Source organism: Lycorma delicatula, chromosome 8 (genome assembly GCF_047948215.1).
Source record: "Lycorma delicatula isolate Av1 chromosome 8, ASM4794821v1, whole genome shotgun sequence".
In the NCBI taxonomy this organism is placed as follows: Eukaryota; Metazoa; Arthropoda; class Insecta; order Hemiptera; family Fulgoridae; genus Lycorma; species Lycorma delicatula.
The window spans coordinates 14168793-14186509 of NC_134462.1; the positions used below are offsets into that span (position 1 = coordinate 14168793).

Below are 17717 nucleotides of genomic sequence, written 5' to 3' on the forward strand. Positions count from 1 at the left end.
TTCTTTTAATAATATTAGTACTTTTCATAATATAAAATAAATACATATGTGCATGGTTGTCTATAAATGTTAAAAAAAAAATAATAATAAGTAGCTATATACCTGCGATGAACTAGTAGACGGTTGTTGTGAAGGATTAGGCGATTTCTTGTCCATTACACGTTTAGCTACAACACTGTGCGCTGAATATACATGATTTTCAAACTGTTTATACATTCCAAATGTGGCAGTACATACTGTGCACTTATATGAAAGATGAGCTGGTTTCAATGACATGTTATGATCACGTGCCACATGGTTTAATAATTTCCATTGGTAAACCTAATAAAAAAAGTTAACTCAAATACTTATACAATGCAACACATATTCATTATTTATCTTAACATTTTACACTGACTAACCGTATAGCAGACAAACTTAATAATGTAAATTACAACTAAAAAAAAATTATTTATTCATAAGAATTATTAATTGGAACAGTAGCAAGCAATAAAATACATTACAACATGAATAAATTAATTAATTCAATAAAAAAATATTCAATTACAATAAAAGAACCATAGTTTTCCTTTAATTTCACTGTAATTAAAATCAAAATTTCCAGTACAAAAGAAATATTTTGAATGGAGATAATTTTATTCATAATTATAATTTGCTGATCAAGTGCATTCAGCTATTTTTGTTACTATTTATAAATCTATACATAAACATAAATTGTTAAAAAAATAACTTGTTAGACCATTAGTAAGGAGATTGGTTGTAGTAGACATGACAATTTTATACCCTTTAAAAAAAAATTTTAATCAGAATTTGGGAAAAACATATATTTTTCTAGGTCTAAGACTACAAAATATTTAAAATGAGAAACCTCCTTAAGTCATCTATATGACATGCCCTAGTCATGCAACTTTAAAATCAATTATATTCTTTCTTCATTTACTGATATGTAAAAACTAATTTTTAAAATAACACAACTGCTTCATAAATTTTAAAAATCTGATGTGGACACCATATGACTTTCTTGTACGCCCATTAAATTACATATAAACATTTCTTTTTTTAAATGAAAAGTACATAAAATTTTACTCCATCAATAACTATTTTATTACTGAATTATTTGTTGTAACAATTTTTTTGCAATCGGAGGTTAATAGTTATTAATAAATCAATATATTTAGATTAAAAAGAAGGAGATGAAGTCTGATTTGAACTGATGTGCCTTCCGCTTGTAAGATCCAAATATTTCATTAATTAAAATTTTATTTGGCTGTAACTCTGGAACCAATGAAAATAAGTACCACATAACTGATATACTGTTGAAAAGCTCTCAATGAGAGCTTATTACTGCAGTTAAGAAAGTTCAAAATCTAAATTTTTTGGATTTTGTGTTTTTTGGACACTTTTGGTCCAGTCAATTGCAATTAAAAGGGGAGGTGCACAACTAGATGTTACAACATTCCTAAATCCAAAATTTCAATATCCCACGCCAAACTGTTTTTTAGTTATGTGAGATATATATGTAAGTATAGACATCACGCTGAAACTTGTCAAAATGGATTCAGGGATGGTCAAAATGCATATTTCCGTTGAAATCTGAAAATCTAAATTTTTTGTTACCACAAATACTTCCTTTACTTCGTACAAAGAAGTAAAAAGGACTAACAACTTCCTTTTTCTTTCTTTCAAAACTGATAATTGAAACTGGGTTTCATATTCTCATAGGTTTCTCCTGTTCACGTTAAAAAAAACAAGACTTAATAAAATGTATATATATATATATATATATATATTTACATTTGTATGTATGTATGTATACTTTTTTAATATTAACCTTTTTTTAATTAACTATTACAATAGATTTGAAATCATCTTGCAGGTGGTCATGTGACTTATCTTGCTGTTATCCCCCAGTCATATTTTGCATTATTTGCCATAAGCGTGACGCGCGTATGGCAAGTACATCACCACATCCATCATTTACTATACATAATAAATCAAATAAAATTTTCAATAACTCCACTTAGGGTATTTTACTAATATAAAAAGATCATCTTATTCTAAAAAAAATTGTAAGTTTTCCCATACATTTAGGATTCATTCCTTTTTGTGTTGTTATCGATTATTAAGTCATGTACACAGGCAAATCTTTTGTTACATAAAAAACTGGCATAATTATCATTTGTATTAGTCTGTTTAATTGTTATTTTAATTAGTCTATGTTTATTATTTCATGAATTTACATCATGTTTGTCAGTGCATATGCAATTCTTGTTTTGAATACAATTTTGATCAGTTCAGATTAAGTTTTATATCAATCAGACATGCAGTTCTTTGGCTGATGTGAAAGTTATGTTATTTTTAAAACGGCAGCAAACAGTCACCTTCAGAAACAATCTAAAAAAAATGATTTAAAGAGTATATAATTATTTAAAGGACTTGTGCATAGCAAACCTAAAGCTACTATTAAGGATGTTTTTAATTGAATGTGACACTATGTATGCTATTATCAGTGCATAATGTACAATCAGAAAAAAATTTCACATACAAATTGGGTAACCGATATGGATGATGTTAATAAAAATATGGCTCATCATTTCATTCACAAAGTTTACAGTAGAGAGATGCAGTACAATTAAGACATTTTGAAAAAAATAATACCAGGAATTCCTCGTGGAAAATTCTAAGATAATTAGATTCCAATATTATATGTGTAATGATGGCAGAAAATGTTTGTCATTGTTCTTGCTTGGGTAAAATTTTTAAGGAAAATGCACAAAATAAGACAAAATAATTCTTGACCAATAATTTACCTAGATGAGATGTGGATAAACGGGAACCATTCCAGGAAATACATCTGCCAGAATTCAAAAAGCAGTGGTGTCCTTAAGATCCCATTTAATTACATGCCATACTGATTACTATGAACGTGGTTTTATAAAAGACTGTCTTCTCGTTTTTCAGTCAAAGCATACCAAGGGACTTCCACCAAGAAATGAACAGTGCTGTATTCCAAGAATGGTTCATGAATTTGATGCAATCTTCATAAGAAAGCTTGTTATCATGATGGATAACACCAGCTATAATTCTGTGCTTAAAGAGAAAGTGCCAGTGACTAACACAAAAAAGATGAAAATTATTCCATATTTAGAAGAGAAGAATATGCCACACAATCTTTCACACACAATTCCCAAACTACTCTCTACTGTTAATGAACACAGAGAAAAGTTCATTTGGTATGAACTTGATGACATTGCAACAGAAATGGGGCAAGAAGTTGTTCAACTACTGCCACATCACTGCCAGTATAACCCAATCAAGCTAATTTGGGTGCAGATAAAAGATGAGGTGGTAGCAAAAACAGTACATTTCAGATAAATGGCATAAAAACATTATTGAAAGATCCCATAAACTGCGTAACAATATATGAATAGAGAAAATACATTAGACACGCAGAAAACATTCAAGTAAAAGAATTTCATAAAAAACGATTGCAGGATGACCACTTACAATGCACCATTATGAACTTACAAGAACTATGACAGTGATGAAAATATGACAAATATTAGATGAAGACTTATTATTTATTTCAGGTGATATTAACTTTTAGATTATAATGTATTTAGATTTTGTGTAAAGTTTTATGAAATTTTCAGTTTTAAGTGCATATTTAAATTTAGCCATAACATTTCCAAATTTCTGAACTAGCAGGAAAATTAGGGAAATATTTTATGTAAAATAAAAAGTTTCAGATGTGAGATAGTAACTTATTATGCTCGCCAAAGTAATGCAATAAATATTTTGGTAATAAATACATAAGATGAGTACAAAACAGCCTGTAAAGAGAAAAGGAACAATCCAGTATTGTATTATTACCGTGGTATAGGGGAAGAGAAGAAACTTTAGGCATTGTAATGAAAAAGAATACGTGACCTTCACCTGCAAGATGATTTCAAATTATAATTAATATAAATGTGATTAATTGCCAGTAAAAATTATTTCAAGTTAATTTTTATTGAAAAGTCATTGGAAAAATATATAATTGCTTGTGTTTATAAACACAAAAAATATATTAGTAAAGAAATAATATTATTATGTATTGTAAATATACAAAAATATCATCTGCTAAATACTAAATACAAAAACCATGTTCAGCTATTAGTCATTTACTCAGCGAAAATTTATCTGTTTAAAGAATTATTATGACTTTTTAACAGATGGTTCAGATATAATAAAAATAAAAAGCAAATTACTTCAGACAAAAATTTTTATTTTGTAAACATCTAGCATTAATAAAGTTAAGTCAGCTAAAATACAATTTTTGTTGTTTTATTAAGACATTTCAAATGATATTTACAAAGAAGATAATTATTTATAACAAAAATAAGAAAACTAGATCTATGTTTAACAAGCAAGGTTATGTTGCTTTTGAATACAAAGATGTTTAAAGTGAAGGCAAGAAAACTAGCAAATATACAGAAAATCTCTGTTTTTTTAGTTAAAAAAAAAGACTCTTTTTCTACTATAATTGAAATATATATTAAAAATAATAAAAAAACAAAAGCTAACACTTACTCGGCCACAAACTGGGCACCTTCCACCATCTTTTCCCTTGTTTGCTGCTTCTTGCATACTGGAGGTGACAAGGCCATGTGATCCTAACAAATGTCTTTCTAGCCCTTGGTCTGTGAAAAATCTAAACTGACACTTCTGACAGTTTAATGGAGGCCTGTTATATATCATTTTTGGATGTATCTTAACTTTGTGAATCCATTGCATATGATTCCTGAGCAATTCTAAGTCCTATAAAAAAAAAATAAAGTGATTTAGATCATCTGTAAATTAACATCACAAGTACAAAACTAAAAATAAATAGGTCATTCAGATAAAAATATGAAATAATAATTATAAGTAATGCACTAGAGCTAGTTGTAGAATTTCTAATACTATGAATCTACAAAACATTTTGGACTGTTGGTCTAATACAGTAGTTTTTCAATCGTCTGGATATAAACAGAGTGTTCTCCACAGTTGCAAAAACTATATGTTCGGCTATGAAAAACCAATGAATAAGTAAAGAGCTGTAGGGGAACTAATCCTAAGGCTACTGTAACTTCCTACGGTTCTGATACAGAATTCATTTATCTGCGCACAATCAACATGCACAACCATTAGACTAATAAACAGATCTATTAACACAATCAATAAAAGATGTGCATTCATTAAATGACAGTTTTGAAGTGATACCACTGTTTATGAATGCTGGAATTTAAAAAATTCTAAATTAGATTTTTTCTCATTAATAAGGTTGAAAATTATTAATAATCTTATAAACACACTATTTCCTTATTTTCCTATCAAAAGGAGAAAAAAACCTTCTTCAATGAACACTTGTAAAAGTTATAAAATTTATAAATTACTGTAAATGTATTCAGACTAAAGTTAATACAAAATGTACCATAATTAAAAAAAATACCTCAAAAGATTATTTTGAAAAAGTTCAACCAAAAACAATTTTTTTAATATAAAAAATCAAAACAACTCTCTTAACTAAAAATATGCTTCAGGAAGATCGTCACAAGACTATTATCTAGTCTCTTCCTCCATTGTACTGTTGTTAATGGTGTTCACCTTAAAGTAGTTAGGAGACCCATCTAACACTTCCTGAAGAGTATTCTATTTACCGCACAGTACACATATGCATGAACTTAAGCTGAACTGTTACAAGGACTGTAAAGAAAATAGAGATGGCACATATGCATGTACAAGGAACGAACAGAAAGTAAGTTACACCCCCACTACGAAACAAACACACATTTACAAGACAATTTTTTTTTTTATTGAACAAAAAACTAAATATTTCTATCTATTTTTTGACATAATCACCAAGTCTTTCTAAACACTTTTCATACTGTGTGACATATTTTTCAATTCCATTCATAAAAATTTCGTCCAATTTCCCTCAACCATCTAAGAACCGCTTCCTTCAGTTCATCATCATTAACAAAACGTTTCCCTCCCAGGTCTCGCTTGAGAGGACCAAACTGGTGGTAGTCCCAGGGTGCTAGGTCAGGGCTGTAAGGCGAATGAGACCACACTTCCCACTTGAAGTTTTTCAGTAACTCCTTTGTCACATGAGCTCAATGAGGAGTAGTGTTATTGTGAAGAAAAAAACGACCCAATCGCTCAATCTAGCGTGTCTTCGATCTTTAATGACTTAATGCAATTTTTTTTCAAGTCTCACAGTAAGATTCAGCATTGATTTTTATTCCTCAGGACATAAATTCACTGTAAACAACTACCTCGGAATTGAAAATGACTGTCAGTATAACCTTTTGAGCTTGTGGGATGTTTTCACTTTTTTTTTGGCTGTGGTGAATTTTTGTGTCTCCATTCATGTGATGCTCGTTTAGTCTACACACTGTAATGAAGCACCCAGCTCTCAACTCCTGTGATGATTTGTTTCAAAAACTGTGGACCAGTCCTGGTATAACGTTGAAGAAAGGAAAGAGCAATTGCAAAACTTTGATATTTGTGGTCTGATCTATACCGATGTGGCACCCATCATGCACACATCTTTGGTAACCAAGCTGATCATGAATAATCAATCGCAAACACATTATTAAGTGATACTTAACTTAGTGAACTTAACATCTGTTAAGTTCACTAAGTTTTAACTGATTTTAAGTTCACTGCAATCTCTCTAATTTTAATGTGCCAATTACTCAAGATCATTTCATTCACATGTTCCATGTTACCTGTCATGTTTGCAGTTGAGGGACGCCCAGCATGCCGCTCGTCACTTACATTTGTTAGTCCATAGTCCATAGTCCATGAAATGAAAAACCTGACCAAATTTTTATCCCAAATATAAACTGCTCATATAATTACTGCTCAGAGCGTAAGACTACACACAGGTCTTGTACATCATGTAAAACAGTTCAAATTGTCACTGTGATAGAAGGTTGTTTGAACATTTGAAATAAATCTTCTCTTTCTAATAATAATGCTAGGTATATTAATAACATTACTCAAACATTAGCCCATATTAGTTATTAAAACAATTCCTTTCATTTTTATTGAAATCATTAATAGGATTTGGCATTTTTGGTAATGTATTAGTGAAAACTGATTGAATTATTCCTTGGATTCAGTAGTGAATCATGAAAAAAAAGATGACCACTTAGAAATGGATTAATTTACAGATCGGATTTTGAGGTAAATATTTTAAGTAGCTCTAAAACTTACAGATTTCTAAAAGTTCACATTTTCATATAGAATGGTATATAAATTATTGTATACTTAAAAATAATACTTTAAATATGATTTAATTTAATATTCACATGTAAATATTATTTTTACCTTGATGTAACCATCACAGATTTCACATATAACAAATGTTGCCTTGCCGCTTCCAAGTGGGCGACCAGGCTTTCCTTGAGGAGGTGTTGTTGATGAAGCTGGTGGCGTTGAGGGTTGCTGACGAGGTAATGGTGTAATAGAAATGCTTGGTTGTTGTAACAGTTTAGCTGCTGCTGCTCCACTCTGTTTACTACTGCTGCTGGTGCTGCTTGAACTACTGCTACTGTTAGTTGACGATGATGTCGCTGAACTCTAAAATAGGACAAAATAAAAGATTAAACATAGCAAAGTTTTATATCATTAACAATTGAAAATTAGAAGATATTGTACCTGACACACTTGAAAACATAGTATATACTTTTCTTAATAAAGTTAAGGAAAATAAATCTGGTCAATACTAAACCTGAGAAACTTTCAGCAAACAATATTCCTGTTGTAAATTAACATATAAAATAAATATTTAACGGTTAATTCTATTAAACATTTTTGGCTAAAATAATGAAAAGAAAAACTGTGTTAATTAAATCACCCAGCTACATCAACTCTTATAAATAGAATACACTCAATGTATACCTCAATATATGTCTTGTAACATTAAAATAAATGATAAAATGTATTTTTCAGAGAAAACATTTTACAAGAAAACCTCAAATGAGAGTGAATTTAAATTTCACTTGCAGTTAAATATAAGAAAAATTATAAATATAAAAGAATAGTGTTGGCTTTTTACTTGTAATGGAAAGTTCAAAAGCAAATACAATACATAAAATAAAATCTCTTAACACAAGAAGAGTACTTGACTTCAATAACTAACTTTAATGACCTACCTCATAAAGGCACACTACAGTCCACTTTTCTACCAATTATTTAAATTATTTAGTAATAGGCATCTTTAAAAAATTATTTAAATACTACTACGACCTGAATGAAACAATAAATTACAATTATGTGAAAGGATTATTCATGCTATGTATCTACAATGAGCTATTAATTGTTTGTATTAATAACTATTATTATCTGGATTAAACATATTTTAAAATCTAAATCTGTAAGAAACATTTGTAATTCGTGACAAAAATTAAGCATGAAAATAATAAACAAGGACTGTTATGTACAGTTTAAAGATTCATAATTGAACCTTCAAGACTTAAAAAGCTATAGAAACAAAACAAAATTTTGGGAAATGTTTAACATTAAACATTTACAACCTTACAATACACAGAATTCAAACATTTCTGTTAAAATAAAATTTTAGAAAATCTTCCATGACAAGGCAAATGATCTAGGATGGACATATTAAAAGAGCAGATGGCAAAATAATTAACTTAAGCTTTGAATACAGAAGAGGAATGTCTATTACGAAAAAATTTATTTATAGAAATAAATCAATAAGGCAGCAATGTTAGAATTATTTTTTTTTTTTTAAGAAACCTGTTGAAGAGAGAAAGCAATGAGAATTAATAAAAGGCAAATGGCCAGCAGTTATTGTTCAACTCTCCTGTAATACAAAAAGAAAGTCTACAGACTTTTGTCCCAAAGAGGGCATTTCCTTTATATCCTTCATAATTTAAAAAAAAAACTTAAAAAAATAAGATGCAGTACATTTTTGTGGTAAAAAAAAAACCATCATATGGTGTGTTACCATATATCAAACAAAATTACAGTTATGCATAGCAAGATTTTTGATCTAATAATCTAGATATATGTATATTCCAGTAATTAATTCTTAGCAAGTTTATATATACAGTTGTATGAATCTAAAACAGTGATTAATGAACTTGGAAAATTAACAACACAATTCAAAGGGAAATATATTTTGTTATCAACCTATATAAAAAATTATTAAATTTATGTCAAGTTAGAAAAATAAAAAAATTTAAGACCATAAAAACAATCTGATATAGAAAAGAACACAAAAATATCATGCTAAGAAAAAGAAAACAAAGTCAAACCAAAGCAACAAGCAATTAAGCAACAATTAAGATCTGATCAAAAGCTAGCCGACCTGAAAGCATTAAATGTTAAAAAATCTCACACTGTTATTAAGTATTAAAAGAATTTTTAATGAAATATTAATAATAAAATAAAAGCGAATACTTAATAATCAAATCTTTTGGAAAATTCAAATATACTTTCTCAACTGTTAAAATGTCTATTTGGCAAAAAATTTAAACATAATCAACCACAGAGACATCAAAACGAGTACTGAGAGTAAACTTCACAATTTGTATTACACTTAACCACATTACCTATAACTATTTCACAAAAAAACCAAATATTTAATGAAAAAATTCTTTAACGTTTATAAAAGCTTTAATGTTTGTAATACCCATTAAAAATCATGCAATGATTAATTTTTTTAAGACTACTATAAAAAAATAACATTTTATTCACACCATATTTTTTATGTTATAGAAATAAACATTTTTTTAACTTTTAGTGCCATACATTTAAAAAACATGTTTTAAGTTTATGCCACAGTTACCAAATTTTAATGCGTTTCAATAAATAAAACAAAATCATTCTATACAGAGTTTATATATTTGTATTATTAATTAATCCTTACATATAATAAACAGCAACATTTTGTTTACTTGATGCTAAAAAATGTTTAAACAAAAAATTTACATCAGAACAGTTTTTTATTATTAATAGAATTATATAACCTTTTTACTTCATAGCTGTTTGTTTTCCAAATTAGAAACTTCATAATCATTATTCTACAACTACTTTCAGCAGCTTTATTCTAGTAAAACCTTCACATTAGGTCAGTAATAATTAGTCTATATTATTAGACTTTTTAACATGATATAATAATTATGCATGATAACAGGCTCCTTGTGCCAGAGCCAATCTAGTAGGCGCATATTAACATGTGTACAGTTTATGCAATCAGATCAATTTTCTGTTACGCACTGAAAGGTTTGTAAGAGTGTACATAACAATAACCAGAAGAACTTAATGCAAAAAACTTATCAAAATTCACATAGTGATATCTTCAACTATACATGTACTCATATACACATATGCAAGAAAAATAGTAATACCAAAATAATGTAATATTTCCTAAATTACTATCCTTAACAAAAGTAAAAAATTATTTAAAGTAACTTGGCAATCGATCAAAATTATCAGCAAGCTAAAATAATGTATGGTTTGACGTACTAATGCATATGTTCAGATTGTTATTAAATCTCTCCTTAGAACATTGCCAGTGATCACCTTCTAGTAGAAATATTGGTATAATTTTCAGTCAAAAATATTTTACCCTCAACCGTACCTATTACCCATATACATTTTACACCTCCCATTATAAACAGAACACAACAAGTTCAACAATTTGTTCTATTCCGGTACTACTGAAAAATTTATAACTATTTTTATGCCTGTATAAATGCTATATTTAACATTTTGATAGCTAAAACAATTAACACGGCAAAAATTATTGTCCTATTACAATTAGAACTTGCATGTACCACCCGGGTAATAAAGAATATGTAATAACGAAGGATTACACCTGATAATTTACAAAAGGCTTAATTATTAAAAGTCACTCTTTTGGCAAGACATAATCCACTATTGGAAAAAGACTGAGAACATAATACACTGCAACACTGAAGCCAAATTAATAAAACCTAAGCGTTACGCTGTACTATTCTGTCAAATCTGGGTTATCAGGTGAGGAATTAATCCAAATTTAAATGAATGTATACGTAAAAACAAACAAAATTTCCTTTCCTAACATTTTCTTCACATCGCATCACAAATTTTTTTCATATCAAACTACAAAACCACAGGTAAATGACATAACATTTTCCAAAAATTCAAAACTTGAAAAAAAATCGCATAATAAAGATAATCTGTTAACAACTAATACACAAGATAAGATTCATTTTTTTTTTTTTATCAAACTAAAAACAAATCTTTGATTTATATAAATATATATATTATTTGGTTTCTTACATGGAAATATAAAATTAAAATATGTTAAACTTTGGGCAACTAAAATTGCAAATTTCTGCTCATAATATCATTTCACCAATCCGATGCACTTTGCCATTCCTTTCTTCTACTCTGCATTAATCATTTAATTTTGATATATCTGGTACATCTTACATTTCTATTTATTATTCCATGTATTCTAATTTCAATATCTCCCCTCCAACATTTAAACCTGAAAACCTAACAGATATTTAGGTTCTAACATCTAACCTTAATTTATTTTATGCAACAAGCTTTAAGAATCCATAATCCCACTAAATAAAGGAACAAACATAAAAAAAATCTAATATTTTAACATCACAAAAATATTGAGAATATATTGTAAACACAAATGCATACCAACCAAATTCTTACACTGTATGCTTTAACATAAAAACAAACATCTTAACAAAAACAATTAATCCAAACAAACAGTATTTGTAAATAATTAATGCATTCTTAAATAATGCACTTTTCCATTAATAAACAATATCTTTTATATTAAGTGCATCACTTTTAGTTGACTTTGAATTGTGCATCTTGTGAAGTTCAATAGTGCAATCACCAGCTTAAATTTGTTTAACTTTTCTAAATTTATTTTCAATTCGTCTAATCTTTATTTTAACTATTTTACAACATAAAAAATGTATCATTTGTGAAACAAATTACAGTGGTATCGGAAAAAAAACAGAAAAAGAGGTCCTGGAGTCAGTTTAAAGATAGCTTTTTTAATTTATATGAAGTTTTAAGGATTTTTGTATAATTATTTTCATACCAACTATAATACAATATTTATACAAACTATAATTTACAATAGTTCAATATTTCATAATTTACATAATTACTTTTATTATCCTCTATATATATAACACAACCAATTTGTTGACCTCTGTGCCAGAAAAGATAAATCAATGTCATTAAAAGTGGGAGTAAAGGTAAAAATAAATTTAAAGAAGTGGTTACAGAATTATGGAAGGGATCATCTTTTTATGGTGATTGCACGGCTTGCATTTTTTACAAGGTTTTAGAAATTCTGCCTGTTAATGGAAAAACATTTTCACAATCCATGCAATGATTCTGACATCTAATTAATAAAAGAGGTTATAATAATAAATTACAATTACCATTACCTAAACATGCAACCAAATTTCACTAATAAAAAACTTAAAACAAGTAAACTACATGTAAGTGGTATGATGCAGAACAATAAGTTTATGGTAAGGGTTAAAAACATATTACCTATAACATAAAAAATGTTACTTAAAGGTTGAGAAGTTATTCCTCAAAAATTTAACTAATTTTTATTAAAAAAAAACAAAAAAACTGTATTTAAAGAAGTGATTAAGACATACAGGTTAATTTTAATACAGAAGAAAAAGATATAAAAGCATGCAGCTCAGGTAGCAGGCGATACCTGAATTGTGATGGAATTAGAGTTGGCCGCGATGTTCGGCACTAGGGCTACAGGCGTGGGCGTGGGTGACGGGGCTGAGGATGGGGGCACAAAGGCAAGTCGTGGTGCCCCCCCTACCATGGGCACCTGCCCCTGGGCCCCTTGATTACCCACCACCTATACAATAATAAATAAACAACGTCCAATATGTTTTTCTATTTTGTATAATAATATAAATATTATTATCAATAATATTCATAAAAAAATAAAAACACAGTCGTAAACCAACAATAATAACATTTTTAATAATTATTGCATTCAAAATGAACTGATATCCCTATATATGATAGTACAAATAAAAGGCATAAACTTTTCATAAAGCAATGAAAATGAAATTCCTATTCATTTTTTTTTTTAATGATTATTTATAAACGTATACATATAAAACTTGGGCTAAATTAAAATTACATCACAGTTGAATGCAGGTGACTTCATTTATATATATATAAATCCTAGCTGGTCAGGGTTTGCTTTGCTTGCCTGACCATCTAGCCAGAGGGCTCCGCCTCTGGATCCCTGATGCATTTTTATTGTCATGGTTGTGAGAATTTTACAGATATTCATTAAAGAAAAAAAAATTAATCCTTTTACTTCATTACACTTCTGTTACCATGGCAACAGAAATATAACAGAATAATTTTTTTTTCTTTAATGTAAATCTTTAATATCTTAATCTCAAGGGGACTAGGGCCTCAATCTATGGCTTAAAACCTTCCCTGGGATAACACAAATAATCCTGAAAATTTGAAAGCAACCGATCCGTTTATATGATGCTGTTGCAAACAAACAAATCCATAACCTTGCACATTTATATATATGATTATATATCGCGCGCACGTGTGTATTTTATATATATAAAAAGAAATACACGAAGTCAAGGTTTTCACTTCCAGCATTATTTATTGTGATTTACGGCCACCAATTCATTAAATATGATTTCATTTTCCTTTAATTAAACATTTTTAATACCTTTAAAAAATGTTTCAGTTGCTCACTAAAATTATTTAGTATTATATAATCGTCTAAAAGGGTACTTCTTCTGTATTACTAAATAATAATGAAGGGAAATCATAGTATTTATATGTACCAGGTGTGTAAATATGAAGCCGGAATTTGCCCACAGATGGCCCTAGCTATCAATATAGTTACCGTCAAACCGCATCATTATTGGCACCATTTTCTTTCTTTTACAGCTGAAAAATATTTTCAATTCATAACAATACAGGTTGTTTTATACAGCAGCATACTTTTAATTAGCGTTGAACATGTCAAGTATTGTACCTACAAACTACAATTTGCAGACAGCACTAATTTTCTGCTGTTGAATTGAAACTGCTACAGAATTGCATCAAATTGTCAAAGTTTATGGTGAGGATGCTCTTGGTAAATCATAGTGCTTTGCGTGGTTTAAAAAAATTCAAAAGTGGCGATTTTGATGTAAGAAACGAAAAATGTGGAAAATCACCGAAAAAGTTTGAAGAAAGCAAAATCCAAGAGTTGTTGGATGATGATGATGATGCTAAAACACATCAACTCGCAGATCAATTAAATGTAACACGAGAAGCTGTCTCCATACATTTGAAAGCCATGGGAAAGATCCAGAAGATGGGAAAATGGGTTCAACATGAACTGAATGAAACACAGCAAGAAAACCAAAAAACCACTTGTGAAATGCTGCTTGCAAGGTACAAAAGAAAGTCATTTCTCCATCGAATTGTGACAGGTGATGAAAAGTGGATATATTTTGAGAATCCTAACGTAAAAGATAATGGGTAACTCCAGGCAAACAACCATCGACATTGATTTCAAGGCTAAATCGCTATGGAAAGAAGACATCTGTGTTTGGTGGGATCAGAAGGGTATGATTTAATTATAAGTTGATAAAACCAGTGAAACCGTTAATACTGAATGCTACTGACAACAAATGATCGATTTGAATCAAGCATCACGTGAAAAACAACCAGAATATCAAAAAAGGCAACAGAAAGTGATTTTACTTATGATAATGCACCATCACACACAGCAAAACTGGTCAAGAAAACGATTGAGGCATCCAGTTGGGAAATACATTCGCATGTGGCTTACTCAACAGACTTGGCTCCATCCAACTAATATTTATTTTCATCGATGGGACACGCACTTGCTGAGCAGTGCTTCACTTCTTATGAAAATTGCTCAATGACTTGTTCACCTCAAAAGAGCAACAGTTTTTTTGGCGTGGCATTCATAAATTATCAAGAGATATGGGAAAAATGAATAACTAGCGATAAAAAATGTTTAATTCAAAATATTGTCCATCATTTTCATACAATAAACAAGTATTTTCTATATAAAAATTCCAGTTTCATATTTACACACCCGGTATACGGCCTCAAGACTATGGTCATAGGATACAGAAATACATGTACAGAATTGTATCTCCTTTCTTGTGATTCTATTGCCAAAACAATATGCGAGGAAATTTAGACCACTATTTATCTTTTTTTAATTTATTACATAATTTTTTTTACACTTTTTAGTAAAAGGGATTTGAAAATTATAAATTCACAAAAAAAAAGATTTTTAGTTCCACATGACAGAAATACATACAAGGTGTTGTCAACCACTTAAAGAAAACAAATTTGACTTCACCATTACTCAATTTAAAATACACTCAGTTAACAATAATATTTTAATTTCTATAAAATAATATTTCCACATGTAACCAATTCTATGTGAAGTCAAAATTAGTACTCTAGTTAAAAACAATTTTATACGACAAATAGAGCTATCCAATTATAATTTTTATACAAAAAAAAGGTAAAGTTTTGAACAAAAACTTTTATACAACACACTGAAAACAAAATCCTAATAAATAAATATACAAATAGGAATGAAGAATCTATAAGGTATTTAAAAATAAATAGCAGCACAATAAGTAAATATATATGTGTACACACACACACACACACTTTCAATTAATAACAGAGGAAGAAGACAACAATACTGTATTAATTTTATTGGGAAAGAAATTTTCAGTCATTATCAATCTACAACCAGAAAATTTTACCTTATTAATGTTTTTGAAATATAATTTTCACATAGAAAATAACATGCCAAAATCATTAATATACATTATTGATAGATCAAATTCTAATAAAAAATTATGATTACATATGTAACTGTAATCTAATAGCTACAGTATAAATTTAAACCACGAAAAAAAATCCCTACCTTCAATTGACCATAACATCTGTCTTAATCGCTTAATTTCAACACGTAAACTGGCATACAACTGTTCATATACTTTTAATATAATTTTATTTTTTTGTTATTAACCACAGGGAATTTTTTAAATAGAAAAAATTTATATCTTAAATTTTAAGTACATCACATTTTTTGATGCCGTTGAAAAAACACTGATAAAAGTGACTTGTACAAAACAATTCTGAACTCACTATAACAATCCATTAAAAAAATTATCAAAATAAATGAAAACAATAAAAATCAGCAATTTAAAATAGAAATGAATAAGCAACTATAATTTAAGTCAACACCTAAACAGATAAATTAGTGAAACTTATGATTTTTAAAGAATTTTGGTCCTCCTCAAACTGGAGTTATAAAGGAATAATATAAAATTAAAAGATTAAGAACTTAACCTAACGTCAATTAATCCCTGTTTTAACTATACAAGGTATGCAGGCATTAATTATAAATAGATTATAAGTTTATTTATGAACATTTTTATCAGTACTGCTTTTTTTTTTTTTGTCTTCATTCATTTGACTGGTTTGATGCAGCTCTCCAAGATTCCCTATCTAGTGCTAGTCGTTTCATTTCAGTATACCCTCTACATCCTACATCCCCAACAATTTGTTTTACATACTCCAAACGTGGCCTGCCTACACAATTTTTCCCTTCTACCTGTCCTTCCAATATTAAAGCGAATATTCCAGGATGCCTTAGTATGTGGCCTATAAGTCTGTCTCTTCTTTTAACTATATTTTTCCAAATGCTTCTTTCTTCATCTATTTGCCGCAATACCTCTTCATTTGTCACTTTATCCACCCATCTGATTTTTAACATTCTCCTATAGCACCACATTTCAAAAGCTTCTAATCTTTTCTTCTCAGATACTCCGATTGTCCAAGTTTCACTTCCATATAAAGCGACACTCCAAACATACACTGCTTTATGATAAATGAAAAATTCCAAATGTTGGATGAGTTGGCTTAACTGAACAAACTTTTTATAAGTAAAACCAATGACGCAATTTTTTTTTATCATTTTCAATCTAATCTAATAAGTAAATAAAGAAATTATGTATGATGAGATATATTCTAAAAACTGGATTCTAAGCACAATTAAATTCTGTATAACAGCAGAGTTGAAGGCAGTTATATTAAAACACACTGTTTCAGAACAAAATGGAGGTATATATTTGTAGCTTTACACTATCTATCCCAAGTCATTGTAATGACTGTGATGAAAACAGAATGAAGGTACATGTTATTTCTTGCTTTATACTATCTGCCCAAGTCACTGTAATGACTAATGCATGCAAAGCACCTGAGGTACTAGAAGCACTAATCAGAATAACTTTCTCTGACGTTCATTGTTCAGCCAGTCCCTGTAATCAACAGTATCACCATTGGCAGGGTTGAATTTCCCCTTTCATTTTGGTTGGCTTTCTGTACCAATATGCAATCATATATTTAGTTCAGTGAATATGATAATAGGAACCTACTCACCAATTTCCTTAGAAAGCCTGATAATAATGTGATGCTTGTTATTCTTGAGAATGGTTATGTCAATTTTCTGTATGCCATGTTACCTACTGCTATTAAACCATTTAATGTACATCTGTACTTTAATACCACCCCCTAGTGATTCAGTTCTATATATAGTCTAGAATTAAATTTAAATCTGATCCTTATTTTCT

At 29.0% G+C, this 17717-nt stretch overlaps 1 protein-coding gene across 8 annotated transcripts in view; it reads right to left on the bottom strand.

Moving 5' to 3' along the window:
* Window positions 1-17717, bottom strand: part of MEP-1 (zinc finger protein MEP-1) — a 195546-nt gene that overhangs the window by 15127 nt on the left and 162702 nt on the right. For 7 of the 8 annotated variants that reach the window (XM_075373124.1, XM_075373125.1, XM_075373128.1 and 4 more), the window contains 4 exons: window positions 12755-12910; window positions 7360-7611; window positions 4573-4800; window positions 103-321 (listed from right to left, as the gene is read on the bottom strand). In XM_075373124.1, the coding sequence (XP_075229239.1) occupies window positions 103-321; window positions 4573-4800; window positions 7360-7611; window positions 12755-12910 (855 nt within the window). The remainder of the gene's footprint in view (window positions 1-102; window positions 322-4572; window positions 4801-7359; window positions 7612-12754; window positions 12911-17717) is intronic. The other variant, XM_075373129.1, reaches the window with a different exon arrangement.